Source organism: Vespula vulgaris, chromosome 24 (genome assembly GCF_905475345.1).
Source record: "Vespula vulgaris chromosome 24, iyVesVulg1.1, whole genome shotgun sequence".
NCBI classification, from domain to species: domain Eukaryota; kingdom Metazoa; phylum Arthropoda; class Insecta; order Hymenoptera; family Vespidae; genus Vespula; species Vespula vulgaris.
Window position 1 is genome coordinate 2,006,738 of NC_066609.1, and position 25,218 is coordinate 2,031,955.

Below are 25,218 nucleotides of genomic sequence, written 5' to 3' on the forward strand. Positions count from 1 at the left end.
TAGGATTAGAATATCCTTTTATTTCGATTTTTAGTACAATTTTTTAACGCTTCGTTATAAAGAAGAAGGAAATAAAGAAAGAAAGAAAGAAACGAGAAAAGCAGAAGCTAATTTGATTCGTCAATTAATACTGCCACACGTTATTGATCAGAAACGAATATCTGATAATAGGTGATGCATATGTATGTATATGGTACATTCACACACTGACATGCTCGCGTTTGCGTTATACGCATGCATCAAAGGGTCGTTTATTCGTCAGTCGTATCTTCTTTTTTTTTTCTTTTTTTTTTTTGACGAACTTACCCTGGTTCCATTCCAACAATACCATTGTACTGCGCGCTATAAGAGACACAAACGAAATACTATTAACGTATCGTCGACTGCTCTATTTATCAATTATTCCCAGACGAATGTGAGACTACCGTTTGTACAGGGTGCTCCTACTACTTGTCAGTGACATCCGAAACAATTGTGATAGTTTAATTTTGCATAGCAAAGTGCATTTTGTGATCCTAAAAATCATTTCTTCTCTACTTCCTTTTTTTTTTTGGGAGAATACAGAGTGGACCGAAAATATCTAGGTCATTCGAAAAATCAATTACTCTTCATCGAGACTTTTTAGGCTAATAACTTTTTTTTCAGATCGTTAAACTACAAACCTAACTACGAGCCTGGAGAAAGAGTAATTATCAATTTTGAAATTTCACTTAGGAACCTTTGATCCATTTGAAGATTTTTAATCTATCAACGATATAATAATCTATATACGTCATCATATTTAATCTCATCATACGCGTTTCCCATTCTAAAGGATCACCCTGTACACCGTACTATTTATTCCATGCATATAGACGAACAAATTCATATCGTTCACCCTTACATGTTCATATCCAGATTGTATGGATAATAATATATATAAAATACCTTTGACTCTCCTCCAATGCCTTCTTGTCCTCCATCAATCTTCTTTCTTCCTCCAATCTCTCTCTCTTTCTCATTTCTTCGTCCACTCGTCTCATTTCGCGCAAAGCCGCAGCTACTTCCCTAGCAAAAACACCTCGCAAATGACTCTGTATAATAATGGCAGCTCTTCGTTTACGAATAAATATTATGCGCAATTTCCAGCCCCTGTACGCGTGTTGGACTTTTAACGCAGCCTCGCGGATCTTCTTGTACTCTATAAAAATTATCGAAAAGGAATAAACGATTACTAAGGATCGCGAAATTAAACATTATTCATTGTAGAAATTTAAGAAAGATAAACACCATCACCACCACCACCAACAACAACAACAAATATATATATATATATATACCCTTTCGTACTACGTAGCCTCTCCAAATCTTTTGTATCATCAAAGCATTACTGCTGACCATCTGATTCCTCGAATCTTCCAAAGGTTCGTGTACATAACTCCGAAGGAATACTTTGGTCCTACCAATTTGCCATTCGGTTTCCGGTATACCTTGGCTACTTATCAATGATCTAACAGCTTCCCTCTCGTCACGGGACAACAAATTTCTTCCTTTGTCAAGACATCGATATCTAGCTACGAAATCGTGAAAGCCCATATGTATAGGGAAACCTTCCTTTCTTATACGAATTATATCCAACATCCCAAGGTATTTGAGTTGATCGAGTACGAGTTTCTCGTCGTAATGATTAGATACTTTTTCCATGTTAGGTTTGATGCAACGTGCGTACCAGGGCGTCGTTGCTTGCAATACGTCGACTAGAGCCTGTAATTGATGTCGAAAGGAATCGCATAATGTAGGTTTGCCCTTTGACGTTCCGCGAGACATGGTTGCTGCAGCGTTACCAGTTGCACGGGCTACGGTACATCCTAAGAGATCTTGATAAACCGTTATCTCTTGGACGAATTCGTTTGTACTCCTGGACATAAAGTCGAAAAATACGTCTTGCTGTACGTCCCTGTTCTTTTCGACGAAACCTTCTACGGTGTATGTTACGCAACCGGCGTAATGCCTCACCCCAAATTCTTTTTCCCATCTGCGACGATCGTCACCCTTCACGTAACACGGATGATTCTCGAATTCCGCGTGTAGGTTAGTTAAATACGCGAGATCGGAACCCTTCGGCATATGGCATTGTTCGGTCAACAACTTTAAAACGCATCTAGGTGGTTTCTCGATCAATTCTAAACACATAGTGTTGTCGGTGAACGTTATGTGAGAATATTGAATCTCTTCTTGACGATAGAGCTCTTGTTCCAATGCAAAAACGTAATGATTGAAGAACTTGTGAAGTTTCTCGTTGGTATAATTAATACAGAGTTGTTCGAAACTATTTACCGCGAAATTCTCGAAGCCAAATATGTCTAATACACCGAGAAATCTCGAACTGTCTTGTCCTGGATTCGTACAATTATTGATATGATTTATAAGCCAAGCAAACGTTCGGGAATATAATGCTTTGGCCATGGCGTGTCGATTTTCTTTGGCTTCTTGCACTTTCAGAGGTATTTCGGTGATATTACCACGTACGTTGATCTGTCGTATCAATACAACCTTCCTTAGATCCTCGATTTGAAGACCTAACAATGGTGCCACCGTTTCGATTATGTCGTCATCCTCTTCCCTCAATTCGCACCTCTCCCCGTCAACATCTTCGAAATTCAAATTACCCAACCATAAGATAGCTGATAGTACACGGAATATTCCTTCGCACATTTCCGGTGCAACCTGTAAGGTTCGATTATTCGATTAGAAATATACATTAAAATCAATATCGAATTGCAAATCTCTAATAAATTCAATATGTATCTCCTCACCTGTAAAACATTAAAAGCTAATCTTAACGCATCGAGTTTCTTTGAATCCGATATACCTCCAATTTTAACGCATCCAGATTGATTAAGATATTTATAATGAATCGCTGGCATAAGCTTGTACTGTTCAGCAAATTCCTTGTCCCTTGTGCCAGCTTCAACCAATTGATAAAGTACATGATAATTCCGTTCTCCGGGACTTTGAAATGTAATACGGCTTTGTTCCAACAAATAGTCCTGTATGATACAACCCTTTATCATCCATTTACTATCGAAACAAACTTGCATGAACTTTCCAAATCTCGAACTGTTGTCGTTACGAACGGTCTTTGCGTTACCTGTGTGTATACACATCATTTAATAATTATTTAATACCAAAGTCATCTTGAAGCTTGCCGAAAGTTTCTCTCGGTTATCTCGAAAGATAAGAATTATCGTTTGTAATTTTTTTAACTAATTTGTTTTTCTTTTCTTCTTCAGATTGTAAAATTACAAATCCACCCTGTAGGTATGAGTAAATAAACCCTTCTCTTTTTACTATCGTTAATATCGTAATGCTAATGTAATGGGGAAAAAGATCATAAATACCAAAAAAAAAAAAAAAAAAAAAAGAGAGAGAATAAAAAGTATCTTAAATTTTTAAGGAATAGTTCGATATATCGTAACGTTAGGGAGAACATTTCGATTCTTATTAATCCTTCCTTTTCCCCCATGACCCAGATTCTACCCCTCGCTACTACTGCATTTTACACCTGAATTGCCACGCTCGTCCTTGACTCCGACCACTGTGAATCCTGCCTTTTCATTTGAAATGACATTGCCAAGGAGACCCGTGCATAGTCGACGCGAATGAAATACGGGGGTGGTGAAATCATTTGCGGTTTGGTTCCTTTCATTCATGTTAAATGACTTTTATAAGTAACATCGTATAGAATATAAGAAAAAATGTATTCCGCGGAGAAACGAAAGAATAACGATAATAAAGGAAATAAAAAACGTGCAATGATATTTAAAATAATAATAATAATAATAATAATTTTTTTAATAATAATAATAATAATTTTTTTTTAAAGAGTTCCTAAAGCCGATTTCAAAAATGTAATCATTCCTCTTAATCTCCTCTTAAGCTTATTTTAAAAGCATCAAATTTATAAACTGGTTTTGCGATTTCACAATTTGAAGGAGAAAAGATGTAATTAAATATTTTGTCTCTTTCTTTTTTTTCTAATCACTACGAACACTTTTTTAGCTCACTTTTATTGAGCGATCAATTAACGATCGTGAAAAAAGTCGTGTTAATCAAAGACTATAATTACCGAAAGCTTCGAGAATCGTATTGGCTTCCAATATCTGTTGTTCCACCCAAGTGTCGACGTTGCTAGTCACCGAACATAAATACTGCAAGATGAATTTCGTTGTTTCGGTTTTTCCAGCACCACTCTCGCCAGATATAACGCAGGATTGATTGCTTTTCGTATCTTGAAGAGATCTGTAAGCTGCTTCGGCCAACGCGAAAACGTGTGGCTCGAGTGCACCCATTTTTTGTCCATGATAACGACTCACGTATTCCTATAAAATTGTTCAACAAATCAAATATATAAACTATATTTGTTCCTGTTCGTATGAAGGAAAGATAGAAAGTAATTTTCATTTGTTATTCATCTTTACCAAATCAAATTCATACTATTCTTTTTTATCTTTTTTCTTTTGTCTTCTATATCATTATTCATTTTTCCATTCGTTTTATATCTAATAAAAATCTAATCGATTTTATTTATTCGATGATCGATGAAAATTTGAACGATCTATGATACGATCTATTTTATCTTCCTTTTTTGTCTTGGCTGAATTTTTATTCGTACTCTTTTACGATGTTGCAATTAACGCATAAATGTATATATGCATTCGTGATGATTCTTCGATAACAAAGAGATTTGAAAAGAGGGTAAACGACAACGACGAGAGGGTTTTACATACTCCTCTTGTTAAGCCGATTAATTGCAACGCGATCCGATCCGATGACGTATGTAGAAGCTACGATATTTACGAGCGAGTTTCACTGATCCCCTTTTAGTTTGTAGGCTAACTCCCTCGGGAATGGTATTCTGTATATATGTATATATATACATATGTATATATATACGTATATATAGGTTCATTTAATGGATTCATGTATATTTCTTATTAACGAAGCTACATACCTCGAAATCAAATCAGAAGATTAATTCAAACTCATTTTCGTGCATAGATCATTATAACAATATAAATTAATATATATAAATAATGATATAGTAATATAATATATATAAATTCATATATAAATATATATACGTATATAAAATATATATATAAAAAAAAAGAGTAGATTTAATTAGTACATGAAAACGTTATTTAAAAAGTCTCGCTTTATTCTTCATCATTAAATTTATTTACTTACTTATCATTATAAAGAATTAAATTTAATCCCTGATATTCCTTCATAAACATTCCTCGCTTTATACGAAATTTCTTCTTACTTTTTACCGAATGTTAAAGTCGTAATAGAGTAACAAATTTAAGATTAAAAAAAAAAAAAAAAAAAAAAAAAAAAAAGAAAATGAATTAGAAGCAGAATTTACAAAAGCTAGGTATTCGGTTGGTTTATTAACGTATCCAACTTTATCGTTTCCCCACCCGTTTTCTATAAAAACTGCTGATACTAAATTATTAGAACCTAGCTTTTTGGAGACTCTTAATTTCTCTAGCTTTACCAAAACGTTACGAGCTTTCGTTTAGCTTCGGTTTATACTGGATACATTGCTACACACATACATACACACATACATATATACGTTATGTATGTAAGCAAACCGTCCCACAGAAAATGTGGTCTCTCAGAACACCCTCTCCCCTCCCCCATTTCCTCTTCTCTTCCCTAGGTGTGGAGAGGAGAGTTAGCTTGCTTGCTTGCTTTTGCTTGCTCGCTTCGAAGTAGAGCAACCCAGTTTTGTGTCAGACGAGAACACCTCTCTCTTTCTCTCTTCTCACTCCTCTTTCTCTCTCTCTCTCTCTCTCTCTCTCTCTCTCTCTCTCTCTCTCTCTCTATTTGTTAATCGTGACGTACATTAAATCCTAACAGCAACTTTTCGATACATAACGAGATCGATCAAAAACGATACTCCGAAGTCAATTTCGAACCGTATCGATCCGATTTTACGATCGATTTTCGAAAATTGATTTATAGGAACGAATAGACGGGCCAAAAGTTCTTAAATGATTTTAAACATCAATTACTTTCTTCTCCGAGAGCTTTCGCTGAAGTTGTTGTTACGTGCTTGTAAATTGACGTGTTTAATTAGTCTCTAATTTGATAATTTCAAAGGGAGCTTATTATTTGAAAGTATTTCGAAAAGGTATAAGTGAATCTGTTTTTTCTTTTCTTTTCTTTTTTTTACTTTTTTTTTGTTGTTTAAAAACTTTGGGCTCATCGTTGTAAAGATTTTTTTGTTGTAATATTCAACTCGTTTTATATATATATATATATATATATAAATTTTGTGTTTAATGTAAAAAATAACACATAACATATACTATATATATATGTTTGTATTAATTTTTGCTTGTGTATTTTTCTGATCGGAAGTGAATGGAAATTAGTAAATAATATCTAAATTAAAAATCAATGATATCATTTTGCACGTATATAGCGAAAAAATTCAAACAAATTAAACCACGTAAGATAATTGATCAGATATAATTAATATTATTTCAATTACTTTAATAACACAGTAAAAGAGATCAATGACCCTGTATTTAAGCTTGTGGTTAGACGTTAAATCTTTTCGGAAGACCAAAAGGCATATTTTTTTTTCTCTTTTCTTCTTCCTTGTTCTGTTTTGCTTTGTTTCTTTGTTCTTTTCTCTTTTTCTTTTTTTTTCTTTTTTTTTTTTTTTTATCAAACATCACTCTCGTCCGTGTCTATTTTTGAAAGGAAATTATCTTGAGGATATATTTTTATCGTGACCCTTATGGATAAGCTCTTTCAAAGACCGAGAGCTACTGGCCGTAGATATCATCCGAAGGAAAATAAACGAGAGTTTAAAAATAACATGCGTGCATACAATATGTATATGTACATACACGTATATATAGTATATACATATATACATATATTCCTTTAATGTGTCCAGGTGGCGGCTGTTGCTCTGAAAGCACATCGATAACACTATCCTCCTTTTTCCATGAGGAAAAGAGATGCATCCCTTTACCATTACTCAACGTTGTATTACTCTGCTCAAACTCATGAAAATTTTACAGTGTTAATTCAAATGATTCATTTGAATATTCGAATGACGTTATATGAAAGAGGATTAATTAATTTTTATTCGTTCTTTTACTTTTTTTTTTATTTTATTAGTTTACGTCATTTTTTCGTTTTTATGATTTGTAAAAATCAAAGACAACGGTTTGATAATCTCGATTATTAATAAAAAAAAAAAAATGATCTGATTCGTTGTACTATTTCATGTTAAAATTATTCTCACTTGTTAATCGTGAATCTAGGTATGTTGATCGAAAAGTGTCTTTGAGTTTAAAGGTGGTTAGCAAACAGTGGATCCGTCTCAAAGGCATGAGCTTTCTTTCTCTCTCTCTCTCTCTCTCTCTCTCTCTCTCTCTCTCTCTTTCTTTCTTTCTCCTCTTTTTCTCTGTCTCTTCGCTGCTCAAGCTCGTTCTTCTCGTCGAGTATGACACGTCGAGATCCGCGGAAATTACACGAAGGAAATGGGGTTGCGAAGCTTACACATCGAAAGAAAAAAAGAGAGAGAGAGAGAGATGAAGAGATAGATAGATAGAGATAGAGAGAGAGTTCACCACTTCTCGGTTCATTTCTTTATCGGGTCAAACCGTGTTCATTACCATATCGGTTGAAAGATTTAAAAGTGATCGCGACGATCCAGTTTTTAAATAAAAAAAGGAAGAAATTAAAGAAAGAAAAGAAGACAAGAAAAGCAAAAAAAATATCAAGCGAACATTTCCTTTCAATTTTTCACACTAGAAAATTACTGAAACTCGGATTTACATTTTTCTTATAACATTGTCCAAAGATTCTTTTCAAATCTTTCATATCCAAAAAAAATTATTGGAACCGAAACAAATAATATATCTTTTTTTCTTTTTAATATGATTTAAATATGACATCGTTGAAGAACTTAAAATTGTGTTAAAAATAATTCTGTTTTTATGTAATTCCTTCTTTTTTTTTCTTTTTTTTAATTTTGTTGAAAAAGTTGAGAATTAATAGATTTATGAAGGGTGATTAATAGGTTTTTGAGAGACGAATTAACATTCGTCGCGTTAATTGACATTCCGACGGATTACGAACGAAAAGTTCAATTAATTCGATGGTGTTAAACGTTCGCGGAATTGAAATGAAAGATTTCCTCTATTATCGGTGATATCCTAGAACCGTAATCAAGATCTCGAGTTTTCGCGCGACGCGGTCAACCTAGCCGTGGGTAAACGGAAATTGCATTTTGCTTCTTCGTTCGATCAATCATTTGCTCTTTTAACGATTTAACCATTAAATACGAGACATCGTTTAGTATTTATTTCCCGTCGTTAGAACTCGAGAAACGAATCGAAATGTTTCACCTAAATGAAAATATTGATATAAATCGATTGCAGAAAGAACATTAAAAAAATTATTATACAAACGATGTGCGATAAACAGAAAAAAAAGAAAAAAAAAAAAAGAAAAAAGAATTATCATCGAATAAAATCGAAAGGATTAAAGGGAGCAAACGTGAGGTATGTCTCTTGTAAATGAAATAAACCCGAGCAAATAAGGTCAACCCTAAACACTGCTTTACGATCGCCTTGGTAAGGTAACAACGTTTTTTCATCCTTCTCCTTACGAGAGGGTAGTTTTTCTTACACTCTGTGACGAACATTTGCAAAGCAAAAAAGAAAAATGCAGAAAAAAATAGAGAAAAAATAAAAAGGAAAAAAAAAAGAAAGAGGAAGATTGAATATTACTCTGTACAATAAAAGAGGAGTTAGTAAGTGGTACGCGCGTTCTGTCTGTGAACGAGCGCAACTGACAATGAGAGATAGGAAGAAAGAAGTAGAGATAGAGATGGGGGATGTAGAAAATACAGACAGAAAAAGAGAGAAAAGGACTACTATGGAGGAAAAGTAGCCGAAGGCTTTATCTGTGAGTCCGCAGCTACCACCACCACCACCATTACTACCACTACCACCACCACCATCACCACCACCACTACCATCATCATCATCATCATCACCACCACCATTGCCACCGACGTTGCAGTTGCTGTCGACGACGACGTCGACGACAACGTCGTCGACGAGGATGAGGACTAGGACGACGAGGACGAGGACGAGGACGAGGAAGAACACTCCGAATCCGATGTGAGCGAGCTACAGCCCGATCAATAACGCGGGGCGTGCACACCACCACCAACACCCTTCCACCCTCTTTCTCTACCGCCCTTTTCTCCTTCTCGTCTCTCTCTCTTTCTCTCTCTTTCTCTCTTTTTCTTTCTCTTTCTCTTTCTCTCTTTCTTTTTTTCTCTAACACAGGAACGAATTCTTCTCTGTCTGTCTGTCTGTTTGTCTGCTTCTCTCATTTTAACCTCCTTCTCTGTCAAACGTTCATTCATTCTCCCTTGCACCGTTCTGCGTTTTGCTGACCTTCAAAAAGGGACTTTGGTGCGATAATCCCAACCTCCCGAAACTACCATCCTCGAACCCTCCACCTCTTCACTCTCTCCCTCGCCGCACACTACGCCGTCATCCCAACTTCCTCAACTTCCGTAAATCTTATTCAACTCGTTCTTTTTTTATTATATTTTTTCCTTTCTTTCTTTCTTTCTTTCTTTTTTTCCTCCCTATTCTACTGCGTTATCACGAAATAAGTTCGGAGAACGAATTTCTTGCTTGGATTTTTCTATGCCACGTCATGTTTCACTATTTCATTTTACAATGGCGTTCTTGAAAATATTTTCACGTTGGTCGTTCCTGTTTGAAAGAGATTAAAGAAAAAAAAAAAGAAAAAAAAAGTAAAAGAAGCTACGAATCTTTCGTAGACGCTATTTTTGTCCTCTCTCTTTTTTTTTTTCTTTTTCTATATATATATATACATACGTTATATGAAATTTAATAAGATCCTTCAAAAGTTTTAGAATTCATAAATTAAATAATGAAGTAGTAAGAATAAGTTTCTATACGTTCTGTCTGATGCAAGAAGATCGATTCTATCGTTTAAAAGAGAAAGAGAGAGAAAGAGAGAGAGAACGTTCCCTCTTTCTTTCTTCCTTTCTTTTAAGAAGAATATGCGTTTTATGTGCGACGAGATTGTCAACGAACTATGTTTAGGTACAAAGTGGCTGCCACTCGATCCCGAAGTAAATTCTTCTTTCAACCCTAAGCTGTACGAACATGCTTGTGGTATACTACCCCTAACGCGACATAGAGCATGGGTACTCTCGAGTAGTTGATGTCACTTTAAGTACATACATACGTACATGTATACACACATACATGCATACGTACGTACGTAACTAGGTATGTATGTATCTATGTTAGTGCAGCAAACTTATCGTTGGTGTGTTCGACGCACCACGTGTGGCCAGAAATAGAGATTAAACGGGTCGTTAAAAAAGAGAGAAAGAGAGAAAGAAAGAGAAGAGGTAGTAAAGAGGTAGAAGAAGTGCTGCGTCGGTCAATCACAGTCGGCCGACACGCGAACACCACTTTCAAATGCATTCTCTTTTTTTTTTTTTCTTTTTTCTCTTTCTTTTTGTTTCCCCCTTACCGGATGACGATAAGCCGATAGGAAACAATTTGCTCGTGATAACTGCAGACTCGTCTGTCTCTCTTCTGCTTTTTTTCTATCTTTTTTCTTTTTTCCTCTTTTTTTTTTTTTTTCTTTTTTCTTTACTTCTTCATGTAATCTTTAAACACATAACATACGAGCCACGATTTTATAATGAAACTGATCTAGGTCAAAAGTTTCTCAGGCTCATTCTTTTTTTAGTCACTATTATTGATTATTATTATTATTATTATTATTACTTGTATTGTTCAAATTATTTTTAATTATATGGAAAAAAAAAGAAAAAGAAAACAATTATAATCTAAAAACGAATATGTATCTTAAAATTCGATAAATCAATAAAAATATTTATGTGATCTGTAAATTGTAGATCATTCTAATAATATTAAATTACATACAACAACGTATATGTATGTCTGTTCTTAAAGTATATATGTATATCGTATATTCGTAAAGAATTATGTACATTGAATGAAATTCAAAGGAGGAGACTACAATGAAATGCTTTTATTTTTTTCTTTTTCTTTTTTTCGTTATAAAAATTCACTATACAAGGTTCCGTCCTATCGCGACATAGAGAAATTAATCGCATAATCGACATACTCGTATCGTCATATCGCCACAAGAACGCACTTACCGCGGCTTCCGTTTCCTGTTTTCAGTCAACGTTTTATTCCGATAATATCGTATTGATAATGGCCGTCCTTATTTATATCACTAACGACATACTTGAATTCTTTTCTAACTTTATTGATCTTCTTTTTTTCAATCTGAAGTTAAGAGTTATTTTTATCGGCCATTACTTTCATTCTTATCGAACATGATCTAGAATTTTTTACTTGTATTACAAAAAACAAAAAGAAAGAAAAAAAATATCAGAATATTTTTATAATATTAATTTTATAATATTAACAAAATATTTTTATTAAATAAATTAAAAAATTATTTCATATATATTTTTTTTGTTTGGTTTAATATTAAGAAATTCTATTAATGAATATATATATATATATATATATATATATATATATATATATATAAAACAATTGATAATATACAATTATACGCAAATGTTTTAATTATAATTCTTTTGTACGATACAACAAAAGAATCGATAGCGGCTTATCGATCGATGACCATGGTAAGTACTTACTATTTTTTTTATTTCTATCCGGGCATTGTATGGCCAATATTTACTATTCTTTGGCGGTACTTCCGGTATTCGTAGTCTGTTATAACCGGAAACGCGCAAGTAATTTCGCATTGACGTATACATGTGTGTGTATATATATATATATATATATATATATATATATATATATATATATATATACGCCAAATATTTTTTTAATATCAATCCTACCTAAATTTAAGTTTCCTGTTATTTTCTTTTTTCATCCATTTACTCATTTCGTCAATGATTTTATAATAATTTATTATTAACAACAGTGAGGAATTTACGTGGTCTTTTAGGATCCTTTTTTTACACAACGATATAAATTTATATCACATAATAAATTTAATTCAATATCTTTGAAAGCAATTATATAGAATTATTTACTTCTCTATTTACGACTTTAATCGTATTTGATTAATATATTTCTCACGTTTGCATCGTTTACATCAACGAATTTTAGCGAAAATATTTTTACGAAGTGCATTTGTTTCAATGGAAAAGTTTTGAAACATGCAAAATAGACGCGGGACCCTCGAAGATTAAATTCATTATTGAATTTAACAGATACGTTCGATATCGCTAGAATGATTGCTACAATATTAAATAAATAAGTTAACAAAACAAAAAGAAAATGTAATAATAAAAACTGTAATAAACTTACGTTCGTATAAAAGTCGACCTCTTTGTAAGGATTTACAGCTACGAGTATGGATCCTGTGTATGTCTGCGTGAATCCATTTTAATGATCTGTGTTAAGGAATATATAGATACATGTACACCCACATACATACATACACACACACACATACACACAATATAGTATAGGGCGAGCCAAAAGTTTCTAGGTGAGTCAAATCAATAGGAGTTCCTAAGATAGACGAAGAGAGAGAAAGAGAGAGAAAGAGAGAAACATTATAGTCCCTGGATAAGGATAAAGACATACTTATGTTAAGTAAAACGATGAACAAAGGGGTGTGGGTGGTATGGAGGTTGTGGATAAGGGATGTAAGTTAGACTTGGTATGACGTCAGACGTACGATGGTTATTTAGGGGATGACTCAGAGAGAATGGTACGAGTTAAGAATAAGGGGTGAGGTGGAGGAGGGGATAATATATCCATAACGGTTACCCTTCTGTGACATTTTAGGGGTACGACGAAAGCCATAGAACGATACTCTCTCAACGTAAAATGTAAAGAGAAAATTTTGAGCACGATTGCAACGAAAAAAGAAAAAGAAAAAAAAAAGAATAGAAGATACGTGTCAATTAAATTTTTAATTTGTTCGGTATATCCTTTTTCTTTCTTTTTTTTTTTTTTTGGACGAACTATATGCATCGCAAGATTTTGATGAACAGGAAGGTTATCAGATTATAAAAAAAATTAATTACTTTCTTCGAGCTAATTTTAGGCTAATATCTCTTTCTTCTTCTCTCTCTCTCTCTCCGTTTTTTTTTTAGATTGTAAAACTCTCTACAAGTTTAACTACAAGCCCTAAGGGTAATTTCGAGAAGGTGTAATTAATTTTTAAGAACTTTTGACCAGCATATAATAAATAATAAACTTATATACATACATACACACACATATATATGTGTATATATGTTTGTATACAAACTATATTACTACACTATATCATTGACGTCATAAATAAGTGACGTTCATTTTGATGTTCCAAAAGATCTACTTAACAATTGGAACGCAGTAATTCCTATTAGACACAATAGAACGATCAAATCTATTATATATCGATGGATGAGCAAACGGTTGATTGATTTACTTTTTTCTTTCTTTTTTTTTTTTTTAAATTACGATCTCCATTCTTCGAACTATAAATAATACGTACGATCTTTAATCTTTCAATAAAGCTAGTTCAATAAAGCTATTATCATAAAGAAAAATGATACGTCTGTGATATGTGATAAGAGTATTTGGAGAAACTTTGAAGAAAGAAATGCAATGTCCGAATGTTCACCCTTAATACTTCTCGACTACCCTCAACCTTTTTTTCTTGTCCCATTCTTCTCTTTATCTCTCTCTCTCTCTCTCTCTCTTTCTTTCTTAACCCTTTGCACCCCTGTCGTGGCCCAATTTCTTCAGTTCGACGGCTTCAGCAAACACGGGATATGCTAGCTTCTCGAGACTCACTGTACATCCGGTTTTCTGACCCTCGTATTTCTCTCTCTCTCTCTCTCTCTCTCTCTCTTTAACGGCTGCGCTAAAAGGTGGGCGAGCTCGTTCTACTCGACGAAAGCAATTGAAGCCGGCTAAGAGCGCTTTTGCTAGCGAGAAGTTAATGAGAGCGCACTGCTACCACCCCTTTCTACCTCCAAGTATCTGTCCTGCTGTTTCCTATTCGCCTATATGCGTGTATATATGTATGTATATATGTGTGTATGTATTTGTGTGTTTATCTTTGCACGTATACATGTATTTATATGTAGTTAAAAGATGTCGAATGAAGAAGAAGAAGAAGAAGAAGAAGAGTCTCAGTTTGAATTTTTATAATCATTGCTTTTATTCTTGTTAAGAAATTTTTACTAATGAGGTGAAACCTTTACAGAAAAAAAAAATATATATTGAGAAAGAAAAAACAAAAAATGTTAGTCATTCTTATATCGAATCGATAAAAATAACAAACACACACACACTCTCTTTCTATTAATAATAAATTAAAAACCATCTGATGTAAACACAAAGATTTCTACGTGTTTGTGGTGGATGAGGGGTGGAGAGGGATGTATAAAGGGGTTAAATTTCTCCAAACGATATTAAAAATCAATGTACTCTTTTAGCGAAATAATTAAAAGCTTGGAACGCTTGCGGTGTAAAAAATTTTTTTAAAAAAAGAGATTAAAATATAATAATAATAAAATTGATTTTTAAAATCACTCGGCAATATTTCTAGAACCGTAGCAAAAGTAATGAAATAATTAAGTTACGAAGAACACGAGAAAAAAATTTGATCGTTAAGCTCGATTCGTTAGATCTCTATGATGACTTCTCAGAACAATCTCTCTGATAATACACACACAAACGCAACCTACTTACCTACCTACACGCTTCTATCCTATTCTGAAACGGACGCGTTTAAAACAATAACTTGAGCACATGAGGAAATGCTCATTAACGAATTACTTTAACGATCTTACCGAACCGAATGGTTGAACGAATTTCTCTATAATTCCATTTTTACATTGACGATTCGATTAGTCCTATATTTAAACGATTGAAATTCAAATTCCTATTTAAATACCGAATATAGCCGAATGTTATATATTCCTTTTTGGTAATTAATCGTTTTATATATATATATGAATGAAATAATTAAACGAATCGGAATTGATTTAGGCTTTAATTTAAATCAAATCAAATCAAATCAAATCAAATACTAATTGTATCAATAGGTAGGTGTATAATGATATTAATTATTTAGAAATTATATGTAAAGAATATCACACACACACACACAGTAGATAGGTATATAATTGTATTAATTATTTAGAAATTATATATAAAGGATATACATACATACATGCATACATATCCTTTATATAATTTATAAAAGAGAAGAGAGTTGATCTCTCTCTCTCTCTCTCTCTCTCTCTCTCTCTCTCTCTCTCTGCATATGTATGTATGTGTGTATGTGTTGATGTACTTGATTCGAACACGATGTAAATTATTGTTTGCAATGGAACAGAGACAGAGAGAGATAGATGATGGATTGGAAGGGTTGCAGGGAGATTGGAAGGGGTTGACGGGAGTCTCCGAGAAGCAAAAACGACAGTGGGTCGTCGGTGTCGGTCGTTGGGTCGGCAAACCAACGACGAGATGAATGGGTCTGGCCCTGGGGTGGTTCACCAGCTGACTGGGGTTGTCGCCATGGCAACCAACTAACCCGGGAGCAATGCCCCACCCCTACAAAATTCATACGTCTTTCTTTCTCTTTCTCTTTCTTTCTCTACTTTTACTTTATATTCCTTCCTTATTTCCAACTTCTTTTCTTTCATACTATTATTCTACCCTATCCTGTTATATTCTATTCTATTCTATTGTATTCTATTCTATTTTATTCCATACCAATTCTTTCTTAACTCTTTCAATCGAATGTAGATATATATGTATATATTTATTCTCAACATTTTTCATAGATCTACATCGATTTTTTTCTCGACACGGTTTTGATTTCGATTTCGATTTCGATTTCGATTTCGATTTCGATTTCGATAACGATAACGATCGAAGGTAAATATTTTCTATGAATCTTGTAATTCTCGAACGAGCATGTATATCTTTAAGAAGTTCTCCCATTCGTTTAAGTTTTCTTTTTTTTCTTTTTTCTTTATTTCGAAGTATTTTAAGAAATTAATATAGAAATAAACAGAGACCCGGTTGAATGTATTTATTAAGAACAATGAAAAAATATATGTTCGTGTGTCTGTTAAAAAGTTTGATTATTTCGAATGTGAAATATTTTTAGAGAGCGAAATAAAATACTCGACTCCCAATTAAATCGCAAGTTAAATAATCTTCAATTTTTCTTACGGAACATCCTGTATATTTTTGTTATAATTAGATAATTCATTGAATTATTTAAGAAAAAAAAAAAGAAAAGAAAAGAAATTATTGAACAATTGTAAGATCACACACCTTACGATATTACATCTACGATAATTATGAATTGCATATCTTGTGACTTTCATTGCTTAACACGTGTTACTCATTACAATAACAAATTTAATTGACAAATATGATTTTTCAATTAAAATTGTAATTATCGAAAAATACTTTTATTACCTTCGGATAGATCGAATAATCTGAACGTTTAATAGCGTTCGACGTTCTTCGAAATGTTCGTATCATAAAACGTGACATACATTTTAAAATACAAATACATTCTACACACTCTCGAATAACCATCTTTTTTCACGATTCCTATCCTCGTCCTCGCTACCCTCCTCTCCTCTTTACTTTCTTGATCCTTTTCACGTCACAATGCTTGTGTCGTCCTAAAGAATTTTCTTTTTAACTTGTACATGAAAAAGAGAGAAAGAAAGAGTAAAAGACTCAGAGACGCAATCCTTTAAATACTTCCGAAAAGAGTAAAAGTGGGATTTTGTGAGAGTTTGATGTCATACATACTTAAAGAAGGTCTCTTTCGATTCACCATTTCTATAGACTATTTACGAGACGTTTCTTCCTTCTTCGATATTTTTTTTTTTCTTCTTTTCTTTTCTTTTTTTTCCCGCTTATAGTACTCGTGAATTCCGTAGAAATCATCAATGAAGAAGAACCATCGAGAAAGATAAAGAAAGAAAAGAAAAAGGAAAAGGATACATATATCTGGTCCCTCTCGTATCGGACTTGAAGATTCCGATTGATGCCAGTCTCGTCGATATCGCTAATGACCGTCATATCCGGCACCCCGAACTCGGGGCTCGAGCCTGAAAAAAGAAAAAGGAAAATACAGAATATAATACATGAGATAATTAGCAGAGATAAATAGACATGAGAAAGTAGCATAGATTTCTAACAATATATAAACAATTATATAATTAATATAATTCAAATAAATAATATATATATATCGATTGATAATTTTTCTTTAAATTTTAATAAAACATCGTTTAGATCGGCCATTTTATTATGAATATATGCAAAATAGTAACGTTATTAATATATATTAAATATATTATTTAATAATAATATATATTATATTATTAAATAATTATTATTGTTATAATAATTTTTTATAATTCTACATAATAATATAATTAATACAAACAATTATAGATGACAACAATAATAATTATTAAATAATATAATATATATTACAAATTCAGAAAAAATTATAAATCCGATACAATAAACGATACAGGGTACAAAGTTTATGACCGATCTAAATAATTTGTTAAAAAAGTAAAAAAATGATAAAATCCTTGATAATTGAATCGTTGAATACATCTGTTATATCTAACAAGGAGTTTGATAAAAATAGAAAGGATTAAAAGAGAAAGTTTCATTAAAATTGCATTCAAGTGGTATCGTGGAATAAGTAGTACAGCTATACGGAAATGTGACCAATGGTGGATAAGGTCAATGATAATAGGGATAACTATGTAACAGATTGGCTACTAGTGGATTGGATTGGCAAGGTGAAAATCAAAGGAATATCGAGATATTGTCTAACAGGCCACCTGTTAACCAACTGATTGGTATTACTGGTATTATAAGGAAGATTGACACTTAAGTCTCAGTTGATCGAGTACATAGTATATATATATATATATATATATATATATATATATATAATACATGTACATGCATGTAATAATTTTATCATACTCTTTGTCTTATCAATAAATTGAATCGTTATCAATGTTTATTTCCAATCTATACGATCGAAATCAATCATAGATACGTTAGATTTTTGTTTGTTCCTTTGTTGCTTCTTTTTCCTTTTCTTTTTATTTTATAGCGATGAAAAAAAATACAAATTAATTTTTTAAATCCTTGGAAAACGTTTAAAGTTTCTTTAGACGCATGTGTCTGTGTGTGTGTGCATGTATATTTATTATAGTATTACTTATTACTATACTATATTTTTGTAGTACGATAATCTTGTTTTTTCTTTCAGTATAATAATTTATATATCATTTATTATGTTATATTATAAATTTATTATCACATTAAAACGTGCAGATTAACGAAATATCTTGATGTTGCAAATAGAAGAAGAAGAAAAAAAGAAGAGCAAAAATTAACGTTGTACGATAAGATCTATTGTTTAAAACTAGTGTGTCAAAATAAAATAATAAATTTAATATTACACTATTTTCAATAATAATATATTTATAAAATCGAACGTAGAAAGGATCGTTTAAATGGAACAAAAAGGTGAAAAGGAAGAATAAGAGAAATAGACATTGATGGAAGAAGTTTGAAGGGCGAGGGTGGTTAATGATCGAGGGTGCTTTTAGTCCCACTCGTTTGGACATTTATACACGTAGATACGAGGGATATACCGATAAAGAGAGAATAGTATCGTGCAATTTCGGTTCATTCTGCGAGATCACGTTCATGATTGTTGAACAATCGTTCCATTCTTGAAATAATCCCCTGAAACGAATATTCGTAGGGGCTTACAGATTTAACATTTCAAGTATTAAAAGCTTGCAAAAGTGTTGCCTTATGTACTCTGTAAATATATATATATTTATGTATATATGTAATAAATAAATGACGGCCATGTCGATTACGATTTATTTAAACCGTATATAGTTGAATGAAATTTCAGAAGGAAATTCTATTTACGAAATAAAAATCGCCCTCGTGCTTGGTCCTTGAAAGAAAAAATAAATAAATAAGTAAAACAAAAAAAAAAGAAATAAATGAAAAAAAGAAAAAAATATAGCAGCTGACGTGCAGGTGTCACGATCATATGATGCAGGTGCACAGAACGCGTGACCGATGCACCTGCGTCCCGAAAAATTGCACGTCTCCTTGCACTAGGCTCTTATCTTTTATTTTTTTTTCAAATCTTTCGAACGATCATCCAGATAAAAGAAATCTTTTTTAATGATCCTTGATTTTTCGATCCATTTATACATTTACATATTTTAAATTTATTTTACTTTAAGTATATATGTACGTATGTATATAAAAATATGCATCAGATTTTCTTAGCATATAAAATTTATGCAATTACACATACACATACACACGTACGTACGTAAAAAAATATTCGTAAGAAATCAACTAGTTTTTGCTTCAGCTCTAGTTTCTTTAAAAATTGAAATATTTCAAAACGCGCAACGCGAAGATTGAATATCATTAAAATGAGTGTAAAATAATATTTGTGTGTGTTTGTAAAAATGTAACGACGTGAGAGAAAAGCTCCGCATATTCGAGTTTACATAAGAAAATATAGGGACGTAATAAAGTGTCGTTTGTGAGGTACGAAGCCTAGTGTCTAATTACGTGACGGAAAGTTTAACGAGACAACAAGTTGTAAGCTCGTTCTTAAGAAGCTTAGCTGCCCTGGACTTGCGTCCGTATGTACTTATATGTATATATATATATATGTATGTATGTGTATGTGTGTGTGTCTGTGTGTGTATGTGTATATATAAAATTTAAATTTAACTAACTCACGTAATCTCATTACTCTTTAAGATTTTCTTTTCGAAAATATATATATTTTATTTATTATTATGATCTATATATAAGTATATATATGTATATGTATATAATAAGATAATTTAAATAGATAGATAATAGAAAAATAATAAATATAATAGTGGAATCAATGTAAACATTTTAATATAAATGATATAAATTTTTAAACGATTCTATCAAAAACACATACGCATATATTTTGAAAAAATTCTTTTCATTATCATATTAATCCCTTTTCTTTTTCTTTCAAATCTATTGTGCGATTTAAGAATATTTCGTTGATAACGAAGATTTTTATTCATTATCAAAATTAATCCAATCGCCTCGAACATTCATACGATTATACGATTTCCAACTACCCTCTTCTCTCTCTTTTTTTCCATATAGTACCGTGTTTTTAGGAGGCGAAAAATCGTGGTGTCGATCGAGGTCGAAAGTTTCATAGAACGAGCCGACTGAGTGCAACTCCGAGAGGTTCTCAGGGAGGTCGACGACACCTAACAACGGGAGGAAATAATTAACTCCGTTCATTACCATAGACGCGCCGTTTTAACCTGTCCAAAAAGAGATCTATGGTTTTATGTATATATATGTATGTGTGTGTGTGTGTGTGTGGATGTCGTGTATATCTATGTATATATACATAGATATATATACACATATATAAACACTCGCGTCCATGTATTTGTTTGTGTGTCATGTCATCTGGGATCGTCTTCTCACATCGAATCGGAATTCGTCCATTCGACACCGACTGACTCTTCAGGATGAGACGAAATTCCAAGGAAGGCGGAACCGCTAGGATGCCTCTCATGACTCATTCTACGTGCATCTGAGAAAGAGAGAGTATATACGTGTGTATGTGACGTGAGAGAGAAAGAGAAAGAGAGAGAGAGAGAGAGAGAGAGAGAGAAATACTCATTCCAAGTCCTCGGACTTCTTTCACGTCCTCCTTTCATTCCTAAGTCGAACATCATTTTTCAAATAGTTGTAATCCTACGTGACAAAAACTAAATAAGTATTCCATATGTATGTGCGAGTATATCTATATATATACTCAATGTGTGTATCAATGTTTCCTAAACTATGATGTTTATTACTGGAAATATTATATAATTGTTCCGTGAAAAAATATACGGTTGTTAATATTAATTTATCATTTTCAAGCGTTTCGTTTTAATGTAATAAAGATTGAAGGATAATCGTTTGTTTTGTATTGTTTTTATTTTTGACTTTTATATTTGACTTGTTTGTGATATTTATTGTTAATATTTATATTATTAAAATTTATATTTTTATTTATCTATTTTAAAATTGTAAGATTTGTGAAGTATTATATCATAGGGAAAGTTTAAATGACGTTGATACATGTGTGTGTGTGTATGCGTAATTTTCTTGGGTAATCGAATCTTTTTTTGACTTGCCACTTAATAATCAATTTTCCTAAATTCTAATTTTTCTAAATTCTAATAAAAGAAAAAGAAAAGAAAAGAAAAGAAATTAAAAATAAAAGAAAAGAACGATTTATAGTTATGGATTATACAATTATTTTTCATGTAATCTCAAAAATACTAAGCACATAGTTACCCCACATTGAGAACCGCTGTTTTATAATATATAATTATAAGTTCTAAATATTTTGAAATTCGAAATGTTAAGATGACGTATCTGTCAGTGATCATGATTAGAATTATCTCGAAAATATAACCCTATAAATGTATATATATATACATATATATATCGTGTTTATTATTTATATACTGTACTGTAAAATACTGCATTATTTATCATTTCAATTAACTTCAAATTCCTCGTACAAATAAAACTCATTACAAAGAAAAATTATTATTATAAAAAACGAATATATACATATACAAAAAAAAAAGAGGAAAAGTACAGATTAAAAATGTGAAGAAAAATAAATTCTTCTATAAAAGAAAACGATAACGTTTATTATATTAATAATAAAAATAACAAAACTAAAAATCGTTCGTTTTTTTTTTTTCAATTCACATTTTAATTAAACAAATAAGTTACGTAATTCTATTTTTTTTTCTTTTGAATAAATTCATATTATAATTAAATAAATAAGTCGCGTTTTTTTTTTTTTTAAATAAATTCACATTTCAATGAAACAAATAAATCGCGTTTCTTTATAAATTCGCATTTTAATTAAATCAACGAATCGCATAGATATTCTTTTTTATTTTTAATAAATTCATATTTTAATCAAACGAATAAATCGCGTTTATTTATTTTTTTTTAATTCACATTTTAAATGAATAAAATCATAACGAACTTGCAAATAAAAAAAAATAATAATAATGTATATAAAACGATATATATACATATATAAAAAATAATATATACATTTAATGTAATATTAAAAAAATAATATAAATAAATAAATAAAAAAACAAAAATTGATGCAGACGTATAATATTTTTATCATTACTGTTACTGTCGTTTCTTGTTTATTTTTCGTTGTTCTCTCTCTTTCTCTCTTTTCTTCTCTTTTTCTTTGTCTTTCTCTAAGAGTAAGAATTTTAAGAGAACGGATACTCTTAAACAACATCCGTTTACCGAATCGGTTCTTCGTGTGGTTTGTACTACGTGACATCCACATCAAGGAGTCCACCACCACTGTTCGTGGATGCATTTAGGTAACACACAACGTAGCGTTTCATCGTGCTAACTTCCCTTTCGGTCGAAGTCACCGAGTGCTTTGTACTCCTCTCCTGACACTGGATACATACAGAGTATGTATTTATACCGTAAGTGGCTTTATCATACGCGCCTTGATATCTCCTGGCATTTAACATATACACATACACATACGTAGAACAAACATAAATACATACGTACATGAAATACATACACGTAAGGACAAACAAAGTCTTTTCTATAGAAACCTGATTATTCGATCAACCTTTTCTTTTTTATTTTCTTTTTTTTTTTTTTTTAAATTTTATTTTATTATCCTTTCTTTTTATCTTTCATACTCAAAAATATATTTAACGATCACCAAAATCATTTTATTTTATTTTATTTTATTTTAATTTATTTATTATTGTATATTGATAATTTTTATGATTGAATTCGGAAATTGTGAAAAAAAGAAAAAGAAGAAGAAGGAAAAGAAATGAAAGAAAAATGTCTATCGTCGTATACCTTTTCTTTATCTAATCTGTCTTAGTTCGCGTAATCCGAAGAAAGGAAGGGACACTAAATTCCGCTTGGATGTGTCAAGCGTTAAAGTCAAATACGAAACCGTATGGTAACATAAAATCCTTCTTTAACGAAAAATATACAACTGTACTGTATAATGCATATTTAGAAAGAGAGAAAGAGAGAGAGAGAGAGAGAGAGAGAGAGAGAGAGAGAGAGAGAAGAAGGAAATTGAATCATGAAAAAAAATTTTTTTTAATTTGATATTAATTTCATATGGTATGTATAGCATCAACATGTATTTTTAAACGTTCGATCAATATTTTAAATTAAATGAATAAAATATAAAAAATATGTGTGTATGAGTGTGTATGGATACATCAATCATTCATTTGATGAAATATTATATCTAACGTTAATTAATAAATAAAAGTGATTTTATTTGATTTCTAATCACAATTATAACTTGATTGATATTCGTAATTGTTAACTAATCGTTTGTTTATTTATTTAATTTTTTGTTTTATGTAATAAATATTTCAATGAATATATATATATATACATAATCATATGTATATCTAATATATAATGCATATCATGTATCATATATCAAAGTCAGTAGACATTACGAAATTTTTGATCGTACGAATGAAAGAATCGAATGTAAGTACTTACATGGATCGAGATTCTCGATTTATGTATGTATATCGATCGTTTTATGAGATAAGATGATATCAAACTCGTATAGTACATATATATTCAAGAAGTAAAACTAGAAGCGGAAATCGTAAAGTTGCCAACAATTCTACGAAGATTCTTATCTATTTTCTATTTTTCTTTTATTTTCTTTGATATACATATATACAATATATGTGTATATATATGTACGAAATATTTTCTGAAAATATTGTTTTTTATTTGAAGACACGACGAAATTATTTATTTATTTTTTTTTACTAATATATTAAAAAATAGTAATAAAATAAATATTTCTTTGTTATTATTATATTATTAATATTTTTCTTGTAATTATTTGATACATGTAATATACAAAGTCAAGTATATACATATATGTTAATGAAAGATAACTATCTTTTTTTTCTTATTTCTTTGCATTTTACTTTTTAATATATATAATAATTATTTCATACATTTAATACGTAATAATAAACAGTCACACATGAATAAGTATGATGTAATATAATATAGTCTATAAATATCTACATATTAACAATACCGACAATATATACTTATTTCTTTGTTATTATCTATTACGCATATTAAATAATAATAATAATAATAATAATAATAATAATAATAATAATAAAACTATTCTTAATCTTACATTGACTTCATTGTTCTGAAATGATAATACATATTTATTTTATCAATAAATGTATGTATATGTGTAATTAATAGAGACTTTCTATCGTCAATTCAATATGGCGCGAGAAAACTTGGAAAATTCCATGCTCGGCAAATATTATCGAGAGGAAAATAAAAGTATCTCAACAGTGATCTCAGCAACGTTTTTTCCATTTACTCGTAACTACTATACTTCCTTTATTTCTTTTTATCGAACGTCCCCCGTGTTGTCGGCTTCGACCAGGATCATGTGTGTAGGTCTAAGTATAAGTGTATGTATGTATGTGTAATCAGAGTGAGTGAATACGGGCATGCGTGTGCGTGTACGTGTGTTTGTCTCGTGCGCTTAGCACGGCCCAGATTACGCGAGCGCAAATTAATCGAGCGCTAATTCGAACGCGTTTTAATAAGGGCCGCGAACTTGATACTCCCTTTGCACTTATCTCGGTCAAAGCCTTCCCTTCGTTTGTTTTTGCATCATTCCTATTTTCTCTTATAATTATTATCATTATCATTATCATTATTATTATTATTATTATTATTATTATTATTATTATTATTATTATTATATTATTATATTATTATTGATATTATTGTTAATACGATTATTATTATTATTATATTATTATCATATTATTGATATTATTGTTATTATTGTTATTATTGTTAATACGATTATCATCATCATCATCATCATCATCGT

General features: G+C 31.2%; 1 protein-coding gene across 2 annotated transcripts in view; it reads right to left on the minus strand.

Moving 5' to 3' along the window:
- Positions 1 to 25,218, minus strand: part of LOC127072074 (unconventional myosin-X) — a 38,208-nt gene that overhangs the window by 10,145 nt on the left and 2,845 nt on the right. Inside the window, exons 2-8 of one of the 2 annotated variants that reach the window (XM_051012160.1) lie at positions 17,142 to 17,248; positions 12,468 to 12,530; positions 4,109 to 4,361; positions 2,796 to 3,130; positions 1,320 to 2,706; positions 928 to 1,180; positions 307 to 342 (exon numbers count right to left, since the gene is read on the minus strand). In XM_051012160.1, coding sequence (XP_050868117.1) covers positions 307 to 342; positions 928 to 1,180; positions 1,320 to 2,706; positions 2,796 to 3,130; positions 4,109 to 4,361; positions 12,468 to 12,530; positions 17,142 to 17,248 — 2,434 coding nt within the window. The remainder of the gene's footprint in view (positions 1 to 306; positions 343 to 927; positions 1,181 to 1,319; positions 2,707 to 2,795; positions 3,131 to 4,108; positions 4,362 to 12,467; positions 12,531 to 17,141; positions 17,249 to 25,218) is intronic. The other variant, XM_051012161.1, reaches the window with a different exon arrangement.